At 37.0% G+C, this 23418-nt stretch overlaps 1 protein-coding gene across 1 annotated transcript in view; it reads right to left on the bottom strand.

Moving 5' to 3' along the window:
- LOC139726922 (rifampicin phosphotransferase-like) overlaps window positions 1-22502 on the bottom strand; it is a 67407-nt gene extending 44905 nt beyond the window's left edge. Inside the window, exons 1-11 of the mRNA XM_071637911.1 lie at window positions 22421-22502; window positions 18350-18711; window positions 15487-15746; window positions 14444-14512; window positions 8362-8475; window positions 7482-7591; window positions 3539-3594; window positions 2860-2912; window positions 2215-2345; window positions 936-1083; window positions 235-296 (exon numbers count right to left, since the gene is read on the bottom strand). Coding sequence (XP_071494012.1) covers window positions 235-296; window positions 936-1083; window positions 2215-2345; window positions 2860-2912; window positions 3539-3594; window positions 7482-7591; window positions 8362-8475; window positions 14444-14512; window positions 15487-15746; window positions 18350-18676 — 1330 coding nt within the window. The 5' untranslated portion in view covers window positions 18677-18711; window positions 22421-22502. The remainder of the gene's footprint in view (window positions 1-234; window positions 297-935; window positions 1084-2214; window positions 2346-2859; window positions 2913-3538; window positions 3595-7481; window positions 7592-8361; window positions 8476-14443; window positions 14513-15486; window positions 15747-18349; window positions 18712-22420) is intronic.
- Between the last annotated feature and the right edge of the window lie 916 nt (window positions 22503-23418).

Here is a 23418-nt window from a genome sequence, read left to right on the forward strand (position 1 = left end):
AAGACCCAGTAGGAATATATTTAGATTTGCTTGTAATATCTCTATCAATGTTGAAATTTTAGATTTGATCAGTATCACCTGACTGCTTCATAAAATCTTCAGAATACTGTTTAGTGGAACTTCTGCAATGAGTTATTTCATCTTTCTCTGAGGGGGATATTACAACAAGCATGTATCCTGAGGAAACATATCTGGTGATTTCTGTCGATTTCCACAAGAAATACAACATCCCACCTGGCTCCTTGAAAAGAGACATGGTTCTGTTGCCATACTCCTCTGGTCTACCACCATCATACCTGTACAAAATTAAAGAAGTGTATATATGTGCACTATATATCAAAATCTTATGCTGACAAAATCTCATTTCTCACGATTCATGTCATCCATTCAAACAGTTCAGATTCATACTGAATTATTCAAATAAATCCATACAGTGAAATCAATGTTGTATTCTCAGAATGCATTGCAAGTGATGAATTTTTCAACATGCAACCAAAATGGAAAAGCACATTTGTACCCCCATAGAACTTTCATATCAAAGTATAATACACGATGTAATTACATACATTCATAGTTGAATACTTACAGCAGAGGAACCCGTATATGCGTCATACAAGTCTATATGAGGATTCAACAAGTTGTTCCCCCAAAAAGTGGAATAGATATCAAAATCATGTTTTCTGCATTACTTCCATCTTGCGAGCAATTTGACCTGCTGAATGGTGTAAAATACAAGCAACACTTCATAACTCATCACTTCCAAAAAGGGTCAAACGGGTACATGGCAAGAGCTAGAAAATAATGAAAGATTTGCTATTCCAAAACATTAACATGTAATTACTGACCTTATCATTGATATTTTGTACATTTCCTAAAAACATGCCAGCAATAGTGAAAATAAAACATCTTCCTTTAATAAACAAGCTTCCTTTCACCTGTGCAGAATCTCAGAGATCCCCCAGCCTTTGATGCCATTCACTGTGAATTTAGCCTTCCGCTCATGAATCTTCACTTCCCAGCGTGGTCCCATGTAGAAGACAGGGTTTGACTCTGCCTCCACCCTCACCCAAAAGGTTCTGCCATCTGCACGGTGTATTAATGGATGGATGCAAGACTTGCATGGTCACACACCTAGCTGGCACAATTCTAATGATACAAATTCACAATGCAATCTAACCCGTTGAGGACAAGTTGCTTTTGCCATAAGATGCATTCCCCATAGACGTGCTTAGGATAAGCAATACTTCTATGTTTGAACACATTTCATTCTCACAACTGAAACTCCAAAACTCATTTGGTCATAAAAATTTTTTGATCTTGGACTTTTGTCCACGAGACACATACTTAATCTGAAGTACAGGGAATTTAAAGGAAAAAAAGAAAAGAAATCAAGCTATATTTGCTGTTGACAAATCTGCAAACATTTAGATGCATTTAGATTTAATAATTAGTTAGTAGAATTACACCATTTCCCAAGCAAGAGTTTAAAAAAAAAAAAAAAAACTTCGTTATACAATCTGCGCTGCAATATATTAAAGTTCTCTTGCACTTGTTGGGAGCCTACGCAGAATAAATTCTATTGAATTAACCAATTTTGTAGCTTTTTAATGAAGTTGGAATGATTGGTATTATGCGTTCTCAAGCATGACAAAGAAATGAGTACATTAAATTTGAATAATTCCTAGAACTACATGTCTCATCAGTTCTTATTCATACTTTGTATTTTCTAACTTCATACTGCTCATGTGGATGAAGATGAACAATTCAGTATTCACTTGTACTACACACATACCTTGTAAAACTAGCCAGTCTCATTACAATATCACACCAAGAATAAATTGTTTGTTTGTTTGCTTGTTTTCATTCTTTTGGCCATATTTGAAAACGCAATAAATGATATGCAAAGTGTGTGATGTACTGAATGCATATCAAATGCACAATATATGCTATACATGGTATATGACTATTTAAAGTCCCAGTACACAATAAATGCCATGCATGGCATGTTATATATTAAAATGTTACAGGATGTGTAACCTCCCTTTGTGGTGGCACTTGCCACAGAAACAAAGATAGATTTTTTTTTTCTTGTTTCGTGTATGAATAATGTCATGTGTTATGTGATGCTCATGTAACAATACACCATACTTGAACAAAATATTAATGTAAATATAAAGTATCAGATGATGGTCTAATGAAAATTTTCACTCTCACCTTCAACTTTGAATGTAAAGCTGTATTTGTCAGGAGGCTGGTTACCAGGCATCAGCTTGGGTAATGAGATGTCCACTGACTTGAGAGGGCATTTCACTCCATTTGGCATGAACAAATAACCAACTGACAAGCTAAGAGAGGAATACCGATATACAGAAGTGTTACATGCATGAAATAATTCACTAATATGTGCTTCACTAATGAAATGAAATCAATAAATGTGAAGACCCTCTCGAACAAAGAATACAACCCTGATAATCACTTGTATGCTTATTTCTTGATCAATATTAGATACATGCATGAAAACATTTTTTTCTGTTTGAAAAAAATCAACAAAAAGCAATATCAAAGACAGAATATGCATAGTGTGTCTCCCAAAACAGTTGCAATCAAGTTACTACTGCATTCACAGTCATACTTGTTTCTGGGTCTAATGCTGTATTTTGAGCTGTTCTTTGTGTCTACTTTAGTTAATGGATTCTGTTAATGTAAAAGGTAGCTGCTGCTATGTCGGGTAAGCCCAGTGAAAGCTAAGATTTAGTCCCTGATGACCTTCATACGCTCACAAATGTAAGTGTTGCTGACAAAGAATGGTTTAAATCTAAGAATAACTGAGATGATTGAGAGGATGGTTCTAAAACTCACTGTGATAGATAGCCTGGGATAGAAAATACACCAACTTGAAGCGAACATCCATCCTACAATGGGAAGAATTCATGGAAATGGTGTCAGAAACTGGTTCCAGTCATCAAGTTTGACAACATTTAAAGATGATTGCATCATCTAGTAACTGTTTTATGCACGATACCACTAACTCAACAAAAATAACATTTAACTGTGACATTCATTAATGTTGCAATGGTAACTGCAATAACTTTGATTTCCAAAAAATTGAAATTTTCTTTGTGCTTAGCCCTAGCAGCACTTAAGTAAGTTGTAACCAAGATTGCTTGTTACATTGTCACTATCATGAAAGCTTAAGATGGACAATGATCACTCTGATCGAGGCTAGAAATGGTCTTTTATCTATTAAAAAAAAAAAAAAATCATCAGAATGACAAGAGATCTTCATGACCATAAAGTCATTACCTTCATTATTCAAGTGTTCTAACTGTATACAGTAAGCAAAAGTTTGATAACATTGTATACATCTTGGTGTAAGGACAATACTGTGTTACACACTACTAAATGTATTTCAATCAAACAAATACAGACATTTTAAAAAAAAAATGTTCAGTGGTGTGAAAACACAGTAACGCAATTTAGGTAATAAAATTCATTATACATCTGCAGCTTGTAGTTAAATACAAGGATCAGAGCTAACCTCTAAAACAGCAAAGTGAAGCACATAGCAGTAGAAGGCAGCCCAGTCACGAACACCTATGAGGGTGATGAAAAAAGGAACAAATGTTTTAGAGTCTGTTTGAGGTGTATTCAGAAAGTTTATCATAAAAGTAAATGAATTTGTGAAGACATGTAGGGAAACATAACAAAATATTGCAAAATAATGGAAAGTCACTCAGTGTGAACATGGGCATAAAAAGAACATTTTGAAAATTGAAAGTGATCACAAGCAAATTCCCCACACAAACCTTATCTAAAGCGAGATGTGAAGTACACTATACATGATGGTCAAACTCAAACAAAATGCACACAATGCATGCAACTGAATTAATTAATTATAATCTTGTGGACTGCTTTAACTGATGTACCCGTGATTAGTTTCTGCATAAAACATCTTTGCAAGTTCATCTGTTTAGCTTGTTTACCTTGTGGTATTTACAAATTCTGACTACAGGAAAAGCAAGGGAAGCTGTTGTTTGAAACATTCATCACTGGGCATTTGGGCCAGAGACATAAATTCAGAATCAGCAAACAATTGTGCATTTTGCATTCAGCATCAATCACCTGCTTTAAAGGCTGCAATGACAGTGTTCCAGCATGCCAAGTGCAATCTTCACTGAATATGAACTGTATGTCTCACATTTTCACACATGGTGGAAAGGGTTGGCTTTCCGTGGTTTTTTTTTTTTCCCTATTCATTTTATATTTTTAAACATTGCATTGCCTTGTTGTAGAAAAGCAGTCATTGGCACTAATGACTGACAGAGTCCAGACTAATCATATCGTAAAACATGCCACTTTGTATAAGAGACAATGTAAAGCCAACAATCATATTTGCAAGTATGCGAAAAGTGTCATGCTCCAACCAATATATTCAATGCCACTAAAATATATAGATGGGCAATTCCACGGTAACTAGGACACAGGTGCCAAAAATTCAAAATGATATTTGTTTCAAACACCATAAATTTTCAGACAGTACTTGAGTTGAAGTTTTAAGAATCATTATGTTTTTCAATAAAAGCGGCCATTTTGATTTTCAAAATGGCTGCCAAAATATGCCTTTAACTCAATGGTGAAAAGAGTGTATTGTCGCATAACTTACTCTCTGTATATCTACTTTATTAGTACTCTAAACAACAATCTTTCATATGTATGCAGTTACCAGAGAAGTCTTTTACCACACGATAGAAAAAAAAGCTGGTAGCTTTAAAGAATTTGATAAAAACTGTTAATTACTTTGATAATGATGGATGTAACGTCAGTTACCAAAAACAAGGAATTTTTAAGTTTATTCATCAAAGGAAGTGAGCTGTATGATGTAACTTGGGATTTCTAATGTATGCCCATATGCCTTTATTTTAATACCAGAAATAAGGATACTTGGCATACTGGAGAGTCAAAATGAACACTACAAAATGTGTAACGTCAGTTACCGAAACGTCATACACGAGTATGTAACGTCAGTTACCATGACAGTAATTATAACTGAGGCAAATTTTTTGATTTTTGGCCATTTCAATACATCTGGGAAGTCAACTTACAACAAAGAGCAGCAATCCCTTTCATAGGAAATGATGTCATTACCATGGTATGTCCATGGATATATATATATATTTTTTTTATTTCTAAATTCATTTATTCATTCATTTACCATGATTATCTTTTTTTTGGGGGGGGGGAGCTTGAGCTTTCGATTTTTGATTCAGCACAAGTTTAAGGTTAAATCATCTGGAAGTTTAGTTTGCCACATGCAATATATATGCACTCAAATTAGTACATTCCCAGTCCTACAGGATGATAAAGCTACCAAAGTTTGTAGGCCTAATCAGTGACATGATTGCATGTTAACCACATTTTCTACAAAAAAAAAAAACCCAAACAAACTTCTGCACAGCTGTATACCAACAGTTTAACAATCTTCACCAATGTTTGCTTTTGCTGGCATTTTTTTTTTCAGGAAGCTTAGTCAAGTTTCTACCTCAAGGCAAATGCACAAACAGATATTTCTTCTCTTGCACTTAAATGTGTGGTGTAGTTAACATGGCTCATCTTGTATTATGGTACGTAAGGCATGTACTCATTATTGTTTGAAACTTAACACTGATGTTGCTCAAAGTGAGAGAGGATTCAGGGTTTTTTTTTAAAAAAATGTTCATACAGTGTGTATTTGTTGATTACTTTATTCTATTCATGCAGGGACATTTTGTAATACAACACATGATAATTATGAACAGGAAGAGTTTTTTATATTGATTTTAGTATTCTTTCGTTGCAAAGTCCGATTTTTTGGTATCTCGAATGGATTGCAAGCCGTGATATATCAGTGAAAAGGAAAAAAAAAACAGTTGAATTACTTCAAGCTAGGAATAAAACAATAATGCTCTTTTGACCAAAAAAGCATTTATTTTTCTTCTTCACAGAGAAATATTAAAAGTGCGACACTTTTCATTTTAAATCAATTGATGATGGAGATCATCAGGAGTAAAATAAAGAAAAGAAGGAGAAATATATCACAATAGATTTCATACGTATTTGTGCATATTTATGAGTTGATACATGTTTTTTTCCCCATAACCTGGAAAGATATTTTGATATTTTTTTCAAGCACAAAAATATCCATGTTTTGTGTAGTACTACAAGTATTATGGGTGGAGCACTCTATGTAGATAAAAACTTTCCTGTTCATTAAAAAACAAACAAACAAACAAACAAACAAAAAAGCCCTTAGCCATGTCAATATATTCATACTTGGAACTGCTTAATCTATTAATGGCTCTGTGCAATCATAAATGTTGAATGAAAATTAAATCTTCAGACAAATGTCAAGAAATATCCTCTTGTGCATTTACATTATTTTTGCCCAACTGTGCTATGGCATTGGGGGGTGCCCCCTAAGGGCCCACCCAATATTATTTGTGTCTTTAGATTTTGTTTTAATTTGTTGCTGTAGTTGCCTGGGATTGTCACTGGTACATTGCAGCAGTGTAATAACCTGTTAAATAAATTAGCTCTCTGTAAACCCCACGGCAAAGTATGTGTAACGTCAGTTACGTAACGTCAGTTACTGACATGTTTACCTTTAAGTTTTCATAGAACACAAAGAAAATGGACTACTGTTTCATTTCATTGTGTATAGATGTTATGACTGATGAACCAAGGTATGACTCCATATCAACCAAATCATTCTGAATGGTCAGAATTATGAAATATCACATAGCTATTCCCAATCATGATTTTGCATGTGTAAACCCAATGGCAAATGTAAGCGTAACGTCAGTTACGTAACGTCAGTTACCGTCATGCCTTCACTGAAATTGGCATGGTGGTAAAAGGAGACAACTAAAGTACACATTATTTGGCACACCTGTTCCTAAGAACCTAGGTGTATTGCCACATTAAACACATAAAGGCTAAAAGTCAGGGACATGAGATATTTCCATTTACATCTACACCATAATTTCCCATGTCCTTTTTCCGTAACGTCAGTTACCGACACATTTTCACTTGCTATGTGATAAGAAATGCAGTTTGAGAGAAAAACTTTCCACCTATTTCTTCATTCTCATGAACTTATTCATCAATGCTAATTGCAAGCCCAAGGTGCTTTCATTCACAAAACTACAAGGCAAACAATTTCATGAAAATCCTTACGTGTAACGTCAGTTACCGTGGAATTGCCCAGATGTGTACTTTAACAGGCATTAGTTGTATTCACAAATACATTGTATGCTGACAGGGAGTCCCCCAATCAACAGATGAGAAAAACAATTACCAACTGTCACCTTCAATGATTTACCATCTGCTATGATAACATAGCAGAAATATTACCAGTGCACAATATTCATATCTGTCTCCTAATATTTTTTTTTCAAAACACCTAATAAAGATAATAAGCAATGATTTCATTTTAACAAGCTTACCAAATGAGTGGTCTCGTAACCCCCGCATGGTGATAAGTTTTTCCTCCTGACCTTCAACCTTCACCATACCCCTGAACACGCCATACTGCTCATAGTGTGTTTGATGCATGCTGGGAATGACATGACCAAATAAACATAGGTAAAATCATGACATTTGAGACAGGACCTGCTCTGATTATTCAGGTAAATGTTACCATTTGTGATACCGCACATCATCGGGTACATGGGTACACACAAACCACAAAGTCTCTTAAATATGAACTGGAAGGAGTAAAACATTTTTTTTTTTCTTTTCTCTTCTTGAGGTGGGCTGTCAAGTGTACTCTTGAAGGGATAACATGGTTGATAATTTTTAGTTGTAATTACAAACATACATATATCTCTGCAAGATTATTCAATTTGATGCTTCTTTTGAAACCATCTTTTAAGAAGTCACGGTCAAGGTCACAAGGTTTTCTGGTTTCTTCATACCTCACTGGAAATTTTGTCAATTCAAAATAATGGCAGAGCAGCTTTGAAGTTGTTTCAGTACTGTATTGTCTTTATAACCTGACCCTCTCAGTTACATACTGAGAAGTGAAGGAATGATATTGCTAGGATGTCCCTGCAATGTTTCCCAATGTTTGAGTTATCTTCTAGCTGTCTTTGGATCAAGGGTCTAAATGTTGTCAGTACAATATGACCAAAACCTACATACATTACGTATTTACAGCATGAGTTGCCAGGTTTTAAGCCACACTGAATCTATTTCCTGAGTCAGAAAATCTCTCTCATGACGCACTTTAGCAGAATGCTGATACCTGTACTTATAGAGACTTCTATAAGGAGGAATGAGGACAGCATTACTGAAAGGTATCAGCGCAAAATCTTGCTTGCTTACCCTTTCAACTTGTGAAAGAACTCTCTGCTCCATATTTCCCTTGCAACATTTGCACCATTCTGCCAGGCACTTAGGTCAGTATCAAAGTTGAAGATAGGAGTAAAAGCTGCCCACCTACCAATTCACATACGAAAAAAAGATAATGATCTGTAATAGATGAGTACCACAACAAAAACTTAAAACAGGCTACTTCAATGACCAAAGTAATCTGAAGCAAAATGTGCATAGAACAGGCACCTACATGTACATGGAAACTGGTGTACAAGCCTGAAACTGTATGCAAAAAATGAGAGAGATTAGGTGTTCTGCTTTCACCATAATTTGTCACTGCTTGAATGACTATAGTGTGTACCATATGTTTTTATAATAGGTTTTCCCAGAGAATTCCATTGTCTGTCATTCATTTTCACATATCGTTACTCAAAACTGTCTTTAACAAATTTATGAGATTGGAGTCAAAAGGGGCCTGAGCTTTCGATCCGAGAAGAATCTTTGTCAGAGGCAAAATGACAAACAGGCACGGAAAGCAATCACATTTATTTATTTATTTATTTATTTATTTATTAATTTATTCATTTATTTATTTATAATCTTTTGTCAGGGTAGTCCATTCACCATGATGAACATACAGTTGAACCTCTCGTATCCGGACAAGTCGGGACCCGGGCTCATCCGGATAAGGGATTTGGCCGGATACGGGAGACTCAATGCTTTATACATGTACATAATATACATACACATGTACTGATGTAGCCCATTGTAGTACCACATGTAGTAATGCGTATACTGCAACCTTTTCATTGCTACACTCAGTAACAGACCCCAAAATAGAGGTTCGTGTTTGCAAGAATGAAATCATTTTCTTTTATAAATTCTTGGGATGATTTATACCTAAATAATCATTAAGAAATGTATCAAGTACATGTAATTCATGTGTGTTTGTGTAGGAGTTCTCTAGGAGTTGGGAATCCCCCTTTCCTCCCATAATTATATATTTTTTTTAAATCACGGCGAGATTGCATCCGTATAATAGAGAGATCCGGATAAAGGGAGGCCGGATAAGAGAGGTTCAACTGTACATATGTACATTAAATAGCAAAACGTATATGTGACCGTGCACCTCAAAACAAACAAGAAGTCGCCAGACATGAATTTTTAGTTAAGACCATATTCTGAAAGAGCAGACTTTAAGCTTTAGAATGATGTATAACTCAAATCAAACGGACTCTCCTTACCTATCTAAATATTGGAAAGAATGCACAAACTCAGGAAAAGTGTGAACTGAAAAAAGAGGCTCTGAAGTACAGTGTCTATTCAAGCGCTTAATCTTTACCAACCCGTGCTGGCTGTGCGATGAATGGGACAAAAAATAGGAAGTAAACCACCAGAGTAACAACAATGAAGGGATTATCAGATTAAACTGAAATTGAGCATGCCTCATTAACACATTCTGTCCATAATTAACGCCAACTTTCAAAGCAGTAGCACTATCCTTTAAAAAGTTATTAGAGTTGAAAGTGAAGACTGTGGACAAAGGTTTTTCAGAAATGTAAAAGGGACTCTATAGACACATCTAATCACACTATTCTACCAAAAATGTTTGAGATAAACTGCTAAAAAACACACTTTCCTGCCCGTTTTATGATACCAAATTTTAACATATCGTAAAAGAAGACCCGCTCTTTCAGAAAATATGAAAAAGTCAAATTCGGCTGGATTGATCCATTTCACTTATTTTCACTCTTCACGCAAAATCAGTGTGTGCGACTTTATGTTTGTTTTGAGGTGCACGGTCACATACAGAAGATGACATAATACAGTGTAGATACATACCAGCATACTGTACATTGCAAAGTAACATAAAAGAGTACATGCCACAGCAAGAGTTCATCAGAATGCCGAAATAACAATTAAAAACGCTATTATACAGGAATGATAAAGCCCAGAATGAATTTCGTGTGTTACTTACAAATAGCAACTTTGCTTAAACAATCTCTTTAATAAATGAATATATGGAAGAAGCTGATCTAGTTGAATGATCTAGCCTGTTCCATTCAAGTACAGAGGATACGATTGGGCTGCACTTGTGACAATCAGAGCGAAATCTTGGCACACATAGATTTCCACTGTCTATTAGCCTTGTATGATGTTCATGTACATCACTAGGCTTAACTAAGTGCACCTGAAGGTACGAAGGTGCTAAGTTATGGACGCATTTATATATCATCATAACGCGGCTGAAATCAAAACGTTTGTCTAGTGTCATCCATTTAAGACTTTTGAATAAATCAGCCGACGGTGTGTCATATGTTTTGTCCAAAATTATTCTTGCTGCCCTCTCTTGAATTTTTTCTAGCTTAGTTGTATGGGATTGAAATCTGTTTGACCAAACAACAGGACAGTAATCAAATTGTGGTAACACTAGACTATTATAAAGTAATTTTAGGGATTGTTGGGGCAAAAAGGCCTTCGCTATCTTTATCATGCAGACACTTTTTTGGGTACGTTTACATACATTTTCGATTTGTTTAGACCATTTCAGTTCTTCATCTATTAAAACACCTAAACATTTAGTGAACTGAACTCTTTTAATCCGACTACCATCTAATGAAATACTGAAATTTTCAATTTTCCCGAGATTAGCACGGGAGCCGATAATCATGACAGAAGTTTTGTCAGTGTTAAGGACGAGCCGATTTTTCTTAATCCACCCCATTACTTTATTTAGTGCAACAGTTATCTTTTCTTCTAAAACTGTTGCGTCATTAGCACTGACAGTGAGAGTCGTATCGTCAGCGTACATATCACCTTCTGAAGTACACTCAGGTAGACTGTTGACATATATTGAAAATAAAAGGGGACCAAGAATTGACCCTTGAGGTACACCCAATTTAATAGTTGAAGGGTGGGACTTGGCTCCTTTGAATTTCATCACTTGCTGTCTGTCACTTAAATAGGATTTGAACCAATCTAGTCGTCTTGCTACACCCTATACACTTTAATTTACGTAAAAGTAGGTCATGATCTACAGTGTCAAATGCCTTCCGAAGATCTATGAAGGCAACTCCAGAAATTTGATTATTATCTATATTCAAAGACCACTGATTCACAAGTTTTGCAAGAGCAGTTGATGTGGAATGAAATGGTCTAAAACCAGATTGATTAGGGTGTAGTAAATCATTCGCATTTATGAATTCGCTCAGTTGTTGATGTACGGTCCTTTCGATAATTTTACTCACTGTTGGTAAGATTGAGATGGGGCGGTAGTTATTCATCGAAGAAATATCTCCTGCTTTAAATATTGGTACTACCCGAGCCTTTTTCCATTCACGTGGAACAACTCCCGTAGACAGGGATTTGTTGATAATATCGCAAAGAGATTCTGCAATAGCATTCTTTGTCATCTTTAAAAGTTTGCAGCCGATGTGATCTTCTCCGGTTGCTTTATCTATGCCAAGAAGCTCGATCTGTCTCAATACAAAATCTCTCGTTATCATACTTGAATTAAATTGAGAATGAGATGGAACAAAGCCTTTGTCTTCATCTAATATCATTTGAGAAGTATTCCTCTGCAGGTCTTTTGTAATTTTAGTAGCATTAGATATGAAAAAATTGTTGAATGCTTCAGCAATACTTGCATTGTCGGATACTTCTGCATCATCAACCTTTATGGTATTGGGAGAAATGGGTGATGATTTAGGCGTAAGTTCCCCCAAGCTCTTCCACATTTTCTTACTGTTGTTACGATTTTGTAAAATTTGGTCAGTGTTATACTGTTTTTTTCTTATTCTCATGAGATGAGTAACTTTGTTTTCACATAATCATAACAGTCTCTGGATCATTCATGACCCTCCTCTGCCTTTTGTCTGTCCACCCTCTTTTAATCCCCCTCCCTTTACCTGTTGGGCTCCTTGCCCATGACCTCCAACTCTCCCCTTTTGTTTTCTTAAATGGTCTGTGTCCCTAGCCCTCCCCTGACTGTTCTTGTCGTGTGTAGTCCTTATGTGATTGCTTTCCCTGCCTGTTTGTCATTTTGCCTCTGACAAAGATTCTGCCAGGATCGAAAGCTCAGGCCCCTTTTGACTCCATTTTACTCCATTCGCTTGCCACTATTGGATAAGCAGTTTTCAGCAGCTTTTTTGCTACAAATTGTGAGATAGTGACAACCAATTCATATTGACATATTCTTATTTATTGAATGTGCACACATTTTTGTAAATGGCTATTCAACTTTGTCTCCAAGCATCTGTCACCATTCTATATAAATATTCACATACAACTGTATGGGGAAACAAGTTCATGATAGAAGCATTCAAATCAAGTCTGTAAGATGTCCATTTGAAAAATAACATTACTTATACCACATTTTAGATTTAATGTTATCGGTAAACACATCTCATTGATTACCAGATAGATATATAAAAGAGAGTCTTTTCAATCTAATCTAGTCATGTGAACAACATCAATCAAAGAATCATGATGCATTAGCAATGAGGACAGGGCCTTCCTAGTCACTGCTTTCAGATCCCAGAGAGACTACAAATGCAGTTCTAAGATAACCTGGGCATTAATTACTATCAGGTGTATCATTGCTCCCTATTTGTGGGAGGGCAGAAGAAACAATCTACAGAAAGGCAGGGTTCGAAATACAAAAATGATAGTCAAAATGAAGGCCTCTTTACTCTTGTCCCTGTATCTGTGTGTCCAAGTCCAAGTTATTTTTTTTTCTTCCCATTATTCAATCCCGTATTCTGTTTTAAATACATTTTTTTTTCTTTTAACATCCGTTAGTGTGCTTTCTCCCCTCCCCCCCCCCCCACAATTATCATTTCATTTTCGCATATTGTATGTATATATTGTACATAGTTTTCAGGCTGAATTTTCCAGTCTTGTGTATCTGGTGGTTTTTTTGTTTTTTTTTTTGTATCTGTAAATAGGAGTTTCTGCAATTTTTAAGCTTTGCTTCTCAGCAGGACTCCTATCTTTTCCACCTCATGTACTAGCATATGTTAACTCTTTTTAGCTATCTGTCATGTTTGTGTAATCATTGATTTCTTGTCTTCACCCAATACTGAGGTATTACAATTTCTGTACTTTGTTTTCTTGGTGGAATTGAACAAATAAATTGAATTGAATTGAATTGAATTGAATTGAATTGAATTGAATTGAATTGAATTAAGACTGGAAATGCAAATCCACCAATTATGCTGCTGGAGATGAAGGATGATCTGGCTGAATCTCTCCAAGAGAAACCCACAGTGAGCACATCAACCATTGTCAGGACACTAAATGACATGTTCACAACTTATAAGTTATTTTGGATGTAAAACGCTCCCTGTGTCTTGAAAAAACAAGCAGATTATCCAGGATTCGTTTCTGCAGGCTAGAGTTTTTGCCCGCTGCATCTGTGCAGATGAGTGCAGGGTTGTAACACCTGGACCCAAAGATTGAACGGGAGAGCACCACATGGCGAACCAGGAAGGAGAGTAGTACATGGGCAACAGGGACAAAACCACAACCTTACATTTGCAGTCTCAACTGTGGTGAGTTTGGTGCACCATACCACGATATGTCAAACAGTCACAGGGGAATTTTCAGGCGTTTCCTCTGGAAACTGCCAGGCATGCAGTGTATCAAGTTCTTCCCTCCTGTCACTGATGTCTTCATCACCTACAATGCCTATCAACATAAGAGCACAGCTACCTGAATATGCCGAAGAAACATACCCCAGGATTATCAATCCTACTGAGATGGCACACAATGTGTTCAAAGCAGCAGTTGAAATTTGGCAACTGTGAATATATATACATTGTTAGTGACAGGTGGCTGCTCTGAACAGAGTTTCTCACATGGCTTTCCTCGGGGGGGGGGGGGGGGGGGGGGGGGGTAAATAGCTGCATGCAGTAGGTGGCCGCTGAAGACAGATGGCCACTAAGGCCAGTTTGATTGTTAATTGCAAAAGTAACTTTTAGAAAAATAATGTCGGTAACTTTGCCAAAAGATTTATGGCTATCGTGAGCCATCCAAATAATGGGCATACACTTATTAGTTGACATACAAAAACAAAGCAATTCTCACTCACATGAAGGAGAAACGAACATGAATCAGAGGTCTGTCACTTTTTGACTTGGTGTTCTCCTGGAAGCCAACCCTGACAAATTAAATGAAATAATAAAAAGATATGTGGAAAATGTGAACAGTAAACTACCAACAAATACAGGCAGCATATCATTAGTAAGTGGTCAGGAGCTACACTTGACTCATATTATGTGTACACAACAATTAGGATAAATAAAATGTAAGTTATATTTGGGGTTATCACTGTATTTTCATAAAATCTTAGCTGGGCCAACTGTGAGGTGGAAATTTGAGTATTCAAATACCCTCTACATTTTGGCTGTTTAAATATTTAATACTGATAACTAAGTTTGTTGAAAGTTTGAGTCTTTACGATCACTTCACTTTTAAAAGTGAAACTATTCAATAAAATTATAGTTTGTTTTCTGACAATTGTTTCTCATTTTTTGAAGTTTTGAAAGATCATTTGGAATCCTCTCATTCACATCTATGCAGTTTCCCAATTCTTTATGAAAGAAGTGGTATAGAAATCAGAATGAAGACAAAAGTTAAGGAAAAAGATTTTAACCTCTTATACTAACAAGTGATGGTAGAGTTCTATTGTTATCATTCCTCTACTCTTCAAAATCCAGTTATCCTATTTCCAGCTCATCAGCTCATTACTTGCATATCAAATAGTGACTTAGTTTTATTTCCCTTTCATACAAAATTATGAAATAGACCACATTATACATAGCAGATTATAAATTCTTTTGAAACAGAATTTGTCATGGCTTAGCAGTACTTAGTTAGAATTTCATTGTTTTAGTTCTAACAGTAATCATAGTCAGCAGGTCAAGACATAATTTTCTATTAGTTATAAAATTTTTACCTTTAGAGTGACCTTCTCAAGTTCTGAACTCTACAGAATTAGTCTGCTCTTTGCCCCAACCCCACCCCCACATCCCCAAAAAACCCAAACAAACAAACATATAAACAACAATTTAAGGCAAGAGTAGAGATAAAAATCTTGTGTTGACGACATTCACTACAGTGTACACCACTCACTTGCACAGTCCATTGAAAGAAATCCTCCACAGTCTCATAGGTTCAACAACCTCCATGTGGAGACCGCCAGCCCGAAATCCTGACCCTTTATCTCCCTTCAGGACCACACAGTCTGGGTACTGAGGCAGGACCAGGTTCCCGATGCCTGGAAGGCCAAGAATAAACCAGCAGCTTCTGCATCCCCTTGGATGGAGCTCCACCTTTGTGACCAACCATTCCCCTGTAGGACTGATGCCCCATGCATATACAGAATTGAAACCCTGGAGAATCAGATTGATAGAAATATAAAATATTATTACCTATGTACCAACAGTTGCAAGTACATCCTATTTTCTAATGAAATACATTGGAGTGTGGCGTGCAGAGGTAAATCGGTACAACAATGTTAATGATGAATACAATGAAATATATCTACTAATTCTAACAACTGGAAACTTCTGCAAAAAGAGACCCAGTGGGTCTAGTGCTCACCTTAGTATCACAAGTTCATCTTCCTTGCATTCTTGCAGACTATTACCTAATATACAGGCTTAGGGGGCTTTGGGGAGCCTAGGGGTGAGGGTATGGAGTCCATTTATAAATTCTGGCTCACTGACAATAATACCTGCCAATTTCATAGAAAAATTGACCATACACATGCATCTTTAAAAAGAAGATTAAAAAGTGAAATTGGGACTTAATTTGGTACTAATCCCAAGAGGGCTACTCATAGATCGGCCATAAACCAGCTTGAAAGTACACTCATTAATGTATTCACTCAAAGCAATTCTGGCATAATAGAAGATTCTTTAAGAATTCTACAATCTTGGGGCGCTGGAGCTAAATCTGGAAACTTTTACACAATTATTTTCTGATTTTGGGGTGGGGGCACCAGGCTACTTTCAATGGACTTGATTATACATGGAGGAGAGTATCGTCCTTTTTTGTTTTTAAATGTCTCCAAGAATTCTTTGCAAGTTATCCTTTGCACTATAGCTCCATTGAGCACTTATTAAAATACCGGGTATCCACATTGCAAAATATTCAACACTAACAGCACTGCTAAAAGCCCTACAAGATTACAACCCGAGTTGCTACTGATATAAATTGTTTTTATTTGTATACTACTTGTAAAATATTTCCACCTGCTTACATACCATTACCTAGAAAACTACACTTTCTAGGAATTGCCTTCAAATTTAATGCTACTGAGAAAATAGGATGGTGGTGAAATAGCTTCATTCAGGTTGCTCATGCTACATTTTCTGGTGAGTGTCACGTTTGTCACTGCAAATTTACACTCTCTTCCACATCGCATGACTGTCTCAACAAACTCTCAATTTTTAGTCATGTTGTGATGTGATGACAGACATACATTTATGATACAATATATCAAGACATAGTGTGCCTCAATGCCTTTGTGTGTGAATACTTTAAAACTTCTATAGAATATCAATCCAATTTCATGATGTGTTACAGTGGAAACTCGATATAACGAGATGTTCCGGACCGAGTCATTTTCCTCGTTATAGCCGATATCTCGTTATATCAGTAGACATAAAAGAAGGCATAAAATAATGACATTAATTTGCACATGTGGGACTACCCATCATATTTCAATCAATACTGATAACTTGATATTGTGTGTGAGGGAATTACTCACCTTTATGGGTAAGAAGATGTTTTTCGCCAAGGAAATCCAATATCAAGAATATGTTTCTTATTAATTGTAGGTGTTTGAATTTGTAAATATATATAGCTTGCGATTGTATCAAGATCGTCTGTGGATTGGTATGTGGTTATCGTATGGGTGTGTGTTGTGTGGAAAGCTTGAATATGGTCTGCACAATGCTGTGTGTGTATGTGACACATTCTGTATGTACATTATGACTGCGTGTGTGTTAAGACGGGGAATTCCCTAAGTAGAAGGCCAATCACAGCATCAGATTGCCTCACACCTGCTAAACGTCATGATGATGTCATGTATACATATGGCCGTCCCACCACGTTTTCTGCATGTATCAGTGTGCGTGCACACACACTTTACACGTACAACATGCAGTGCTAGCTGGAGTGCACTGAAGAAAATGATTATGTGTGTACAAGACAGTTTTTGGCGCATCAAGCTTTACAATCTCGGAAGATGATAGCACAGGCGAAGTAAAGCTTTACCGAAGGCATTTTGCTTTACCTCGCTATAGCAGGTTTGATTTACTGTTTTTCTTTGTTTGGAAGTCACAAAATTTATCTCGTTATAGCAGTTATTTCGTTATAGCCGATCTCGCTATAAGAGTAGCATTTTACATGGACTTGTGTGGAAGGAAATTTGGGACCGAGAAAATTTCCTCGTTATAACCGATATCTCGTTATAGCAGTGTTCGTTATACCGAGTTTCCCCTGTATAAGCAATCAAGTTCTAGAATTTTCCCTGCCTTTTGAATGGTTTGCACTACAATACACCGATTGCTTTAATTTCATTTTCTTTCTTTTTTTCATGGATGTGGAGGGCATGCAAGGTCAGCCACATATTCAAACTTGTTGATCACCAGTCCAGGTTGTATCATGTTTTGATCTAGGTAGTGTAAGTCAAAGACAACTGCAACTAAGAATCTGACTACACATGAGTACAGTACAACAAGGACTTGAGCAGGATTATATGGACAGATTGACCCTCCTTGACACAGCTAATCATGCAGCATTGACAAAGAGCAAACATAGACTTTGATCATAAAACTAATTGTTAGAGGTCACATAAATGGCTGTAGTCTCTCAAGTTAATTAGCGATAAGTAGGGTATCTTCAAGGGCTGATTACATACAAAACATTGTAACATTTCTGATATTAAAAAAAAAAGGAATGCAAAGGAATAAAACACTGCACTTACATGGGGTTTATCTGGAACATCTGTAATAAACTCCATGTCCTCCTCTGTAGCCGTAGCAGCCTGTCCATAACCCACACTGGCTGCTTCCACCTTTCCTCCGTGTGCCTTCTGCCTGTGGCTCCTCCATTTTCTCAGTAAGATTGAGAGGTATATGAACACTCTCTTTGAGGTAAACCATCTGCCCGGCTGGGAGTATATGCCTTCTAAGGGAGGTGGGGTGATGTTGAAAGCATCAAAGAAGAAGAGGGCCAGGAAAGATGCAAAGCCTACACAAATTGTTATGAATGGAACTGATACAGTCCCATCATAACCCTGTATCAGCTCCATATGTCCAATGGCAGTCAACAGTATCTGTCATATGCCTGTAATAACAAGGACAGAGAATATGAATGAGCTCAATTGATGGAAATTTACCATCTCATTTAAAGGACAAGTCCACCTTCATATACATAAGGATTGAGAGAATGCAGCAATATTAGTAGAACACATCAGTGAAAGTTTGAGGAAAATTGGACAATCCGTTCAAAAGTTACAAATATTTTAAGTATCTGCGCAATCACTGCTGGAAGAGAAGACTACTACAGTGTATGATGTCACATGCGTACAACTATATAAGGAAAATAAAAAGAGAATTTCACAAAACTTTACTTTTAGAATAAAGTGCACAGTTCTTCGACTTGCTACTGACGTATGTTAAGGGTAATATTATTTCCCCTGCCTTCTGAAAGAGAGAAGTCGAGTGTTCTTTTGTTATGGGAGAAAAATGGAAATATGTTGAATTTTCTTTATTCTTTCTTTTTATCGTTGTACTCATGTGACATCACAAGCTATAGTAGTCTTTTCATCCAGCCGTGACTGAGCTGAAACTTCAAAAATTCATAACTTTTTAACGGATTGCCCGATTTTGCTCAAACTCTCACTGATGTGTTCTACTAATATTGCTGCATTCACTCAACCCACATGGCTATGAAGGTGAACTTGTCCTTTAAGAGAAATATTTGTTCACAATTCTGTGACCCTCTTTACCCATTCCCCCGCAATTCTCTGAGAGCCTTTAATGCCCCCAAATGAGATTGTTTTTGTAGTTCACGGAGGACGGACAGGTCGGTAGGCCACCTGTGCGAAAGCAGTCAAGAGGTAGGTCCTACATGTACTGTAAAAGTGGTTATTTTCGCGCAACTAATTTTTTGCGCTTGGCACTGTCAGAAGAGAATCACATTTTTTTAATTCCGCAGAATCAAGACAGTAAGTTTGGGAACATATGGCAAGCAAAAAATATTTGCATGCTTTTATTTTCGCGCTAGTTTCTGGTTGCGCGGAATGCACGAAAATTTCAACACCGCAAAAATGTCTACTTTTACAGTACTCCCTTTCCATGGTCAACTACATGAGCCATCGAACAATGGAAATATCCATTGGGCGCAAGGAATAAATAGAGCATGCTCTGATGGCCTCATAAACTCTTTCGTTGTACACAAAAGATGCACGTGAATGGGGTCAGTAAAATTAAATACTTACTGAGCTCAACCTTGAAGCTCCGTACATCTTTATACGAGTTTTACAGCAAAATAAGTGCACACTACATTGGAGAAAAGGCTAATAATACTGTGATAAATGCAGTTTTCATACTAAGAAGAAAACAGATATTGTTAGAAGAAACTCTAATCTTTCTATTAAAGCCATGATTGCAACTAAACACACATGTTCAAATTCTCACTTTTGTAAATCTGCATCCTAGTTCATTAAACTCTTGAAGTCAAACTGAATTTTGAGCAGCAGTACACACAGTTGCATAAACGAAGGAAAAAGATCACTAGATACCAACTTGCAAGTACAGTACTCTCCGCATAATCGGTTAGGCTCGGGCAGAGCGTTTCTTACCCGATTAAGCGGAGTACCCGATTAACAGAAGAACACGTCTCATTCACAATTGACACTCACAATGTGTATGTACACACATTGTACACTGCACCAAACACCTACACTGTATGCTTAACACGCGTACTTGCACGGCACATCATTCATACCTTACACTAACTCAGTCACAAGTAATAATTTACACTCTTTTTATGGACAAATATGTCTTCTATGTTGTCGTTTGACTATGGACTCCTCGCTAACACGCAGGCGTTTTCTGAAATGAATACGTTTCTTTGCGTGCACTAGTCACGTAGAACATTGGGATGCTTTTTGAGAAGTGACTGGGGAAAAGCAAAATTATGGAGCTGGTGCATGGCCTCAATTTCGTTGCAAACTTAGCTCGTAATTGTGAATGTTGTTGCGGAGTATAAAGTAAGGGAGGAGCGCAAGTATGTTCAACTTCTACTGTCTGTCTATGCAATTGTGAGTGCCAGCTACATGTGTAATGTTCGTTTACGTGTGGCAAATCGGACTGGCACATGTGTTTTCATGTTTAACCACTCCCCAAATGATCGGTCTTCTTTGCAAATGAAGCAGAGAATGCGATTAGCAGTGGAAATTTTGACATTTATGATTTCTTAAAGTGTTATATCTGCGACAAAATGTGCTTAGAAATTAGGTTAGAAGAGAATTTTTACCCATTTATGCGGAGAGGCAACCCGATTATCAGGTAATTTTAATGTGCATTGGAACTGATTTTGACATTACTACCCAATTAAACGGAGTACCCGATTAAGCGATACCCGATTACACGGAGAGTACTGTACTACTGGATATATTCAAAAATATCACTGAAGGCCAGATTACTGATGCTTGGGGTCTACATGTACTTGCTGTTAGAAATGACCCCCCCAAAAAGGCCTTATTAAGTGCTGAAGAATTTTCAAAAAGGGTCTTATATGTAAAAAATCAAATAAGAGCTAATTTGTTACATGAATAGCCACAGGATTTACTATTTAAAAAAAAAAAAAATTGTGTCTCTCTTTTCATCCAATTTTCAACTTTACTGTTTAGGCCGAAGTGTTATAAAACAAACCTGATCACTTCAGTCCAAGAACTTGCCAGGGAGTTCTTCTAATCTACTTCTCAAACTCTCCCAATGGATTCTTAAACGAGATATTCCAGGAGTTTCACCAATCAAAATTTGCTTGTGTTTTATGAATCCATACCAAAACATCTAGAAACAGGCCATAGACAAGATCCCTACAGAACTTAAGTACATGTAGTTCCTCTCCATTCTAAAGTAAAGTCAACTGAGTGTTAAGTGTCTTCCTTTGTCTTGAGTAAGGGTCGATATGATTTTGTACATTGTATAGATCTAACGTTAGTCAAACACTAGTAACAGTTAGCTATTTCGTAATAAATGACTGCCTCGATTGACTGCCGTACAGCAAGCTACAGTCAAATCATCGTTGAAAGTTTACATATATGCAAAGAACAGCGACATCTTTCTCTCTCTTTCCAAACCAAGTTACGTTTACAATAACTAGTTTGTAATGTTACCATCTAATAATAAAAACTAAATCTTATTCTACAGCTAACGTCAGGTTGCGCGATCGCGGAGCCGTGCTTTGCACGGCGTCAGGTCAGGCTACGCTTTAAACAGAAGTGGCCAGCAAATGCCTTCACCAGCCCGACCAGATGTCGTGAGACCTCTGTGCAGCGACAGGCCTGTGAGGCTGTGGCCTGTGTATCATAGAACTGGGGGCATTTCATCTTCTTCTTCCAAAATTAGTGCATCCCTCTAGCTCTTGCAGAGTATTGTCGCACTTGATGAAGCACTTTGTCCGACAAAGTCGTTGGACAAATCAGTTATTGTCGGACAAATCAGTTTGATTGGATCTCAGCCAATCAGATGCAAGAATTTCAATAGCTTGTAACAATTTGTCAGAAAAATATCCACCAATATGCTTCATGAAATGCCCCCTTGGGCTGAAGTTCAGAACTGAACCGGAGAAGACACAATTATCAACGTATCGGACTAACCCGAGTGTCACAGTTCCAGCATGAATACAGTTCATTGTAGAATGCATTCAAATCAGGGCTTTTACTTTGAACAGCTTACTACTTGTCGTGGTCTTCAATAATTGTCAAATAAAGACTAAAAACAGACACATGATCTTACAATTAACTACAGTTTATAGACCATACCATATAACCTGCAAAGAGTCCAGATGACAGTTTCGAGCCTCGTAACATCCTATCAATCATGAGTGATCGATCGTCATCCGAGCTTGTCGCGCCAATCTCGCTCCTTTACGTTAGCTAGCCCGCGTGCAAAATTTGAAGACCTATGCAAGATTCATAGGATAAGTCAGAAAATAATTTTCAGCAAACATTCAGTGGCGGATCCAGAGGGGGGCGCAAGAGGCGCACGCATCCCCCTTTTGGTAATATTTATCGTTAAAAACAAAAGAAATATAAAAGAAAAAAGGTGAAATGAAACCCGGAAGTGGCACCAGAAATGTTAGTTGCCCCCCCCCCCCCCCCTTTTTTTTTTTTACAGAATTCCTGGGTCCGCCCCTGATAAGTGGATGCTGAAAGACCGGCTGATAAAACTAAACAGGGAATCCACTGGCTTGATCTATGCCTATATTCTAGTCCACCGTGGATAGCTTCTTGTGAAACACCCCAAGTGATCTGTCCAAACTTTACACAATTTGAACAAATGATAAACGAGACGAAGTGACAATGTGTGATGACCCTTCTATTTTGATTTTTTTTTCTTGTTTGTTTGGTTGGTTTTTTTTTTTTTTTTGGGGGGGGGGGGGAGTTATCCCTTCAAGGACAGATCTTGCCCAAGCGAATTATATAACTCATAGTCTAGGCTGCTAGGAATTCATGCAAGCAAGGGTAATATTTTCAAATGCTATGTCTTTGATCTTGTTCAGTGTTGTCTGCGATAACAAAACTATAAACGGCTTTATTGTAAACAGAAGTATTATAACATGCAAAACCACACAGTCATATTTCCCAGCAAAAGATGATCGAAGGAATTTTGCTGTCACTGTAACTTTCCACACAATTTCGCGTCTTTGAGCCCGATAGGGCCTAACAATATTCCTGCGATAACGAGGAATGTGGTCTACATGCATGGTCCTCTTGACAACGGGTAGGCTAAAAGTAATCACTATACCTCTTTTTTTTTA

The sequence above is a fragment of the Diadema antillarum genome, unplaced genomic scaffold (assembly GCF_040938485.1).
Source record: "Diadema antillarum isolate AM-2024a unplaced genomic scaffold, OU_Dant_1.0 seq00000105_RagTag, whole genome shotgun sequence".
In the NCBI taxonomy this organism is placed as follows: Eukaryota; Metazoa; Echinodermata; class Echinoidea; order Diadematoida; family Diadematidae; genus Diadema; species Diadema antillarum.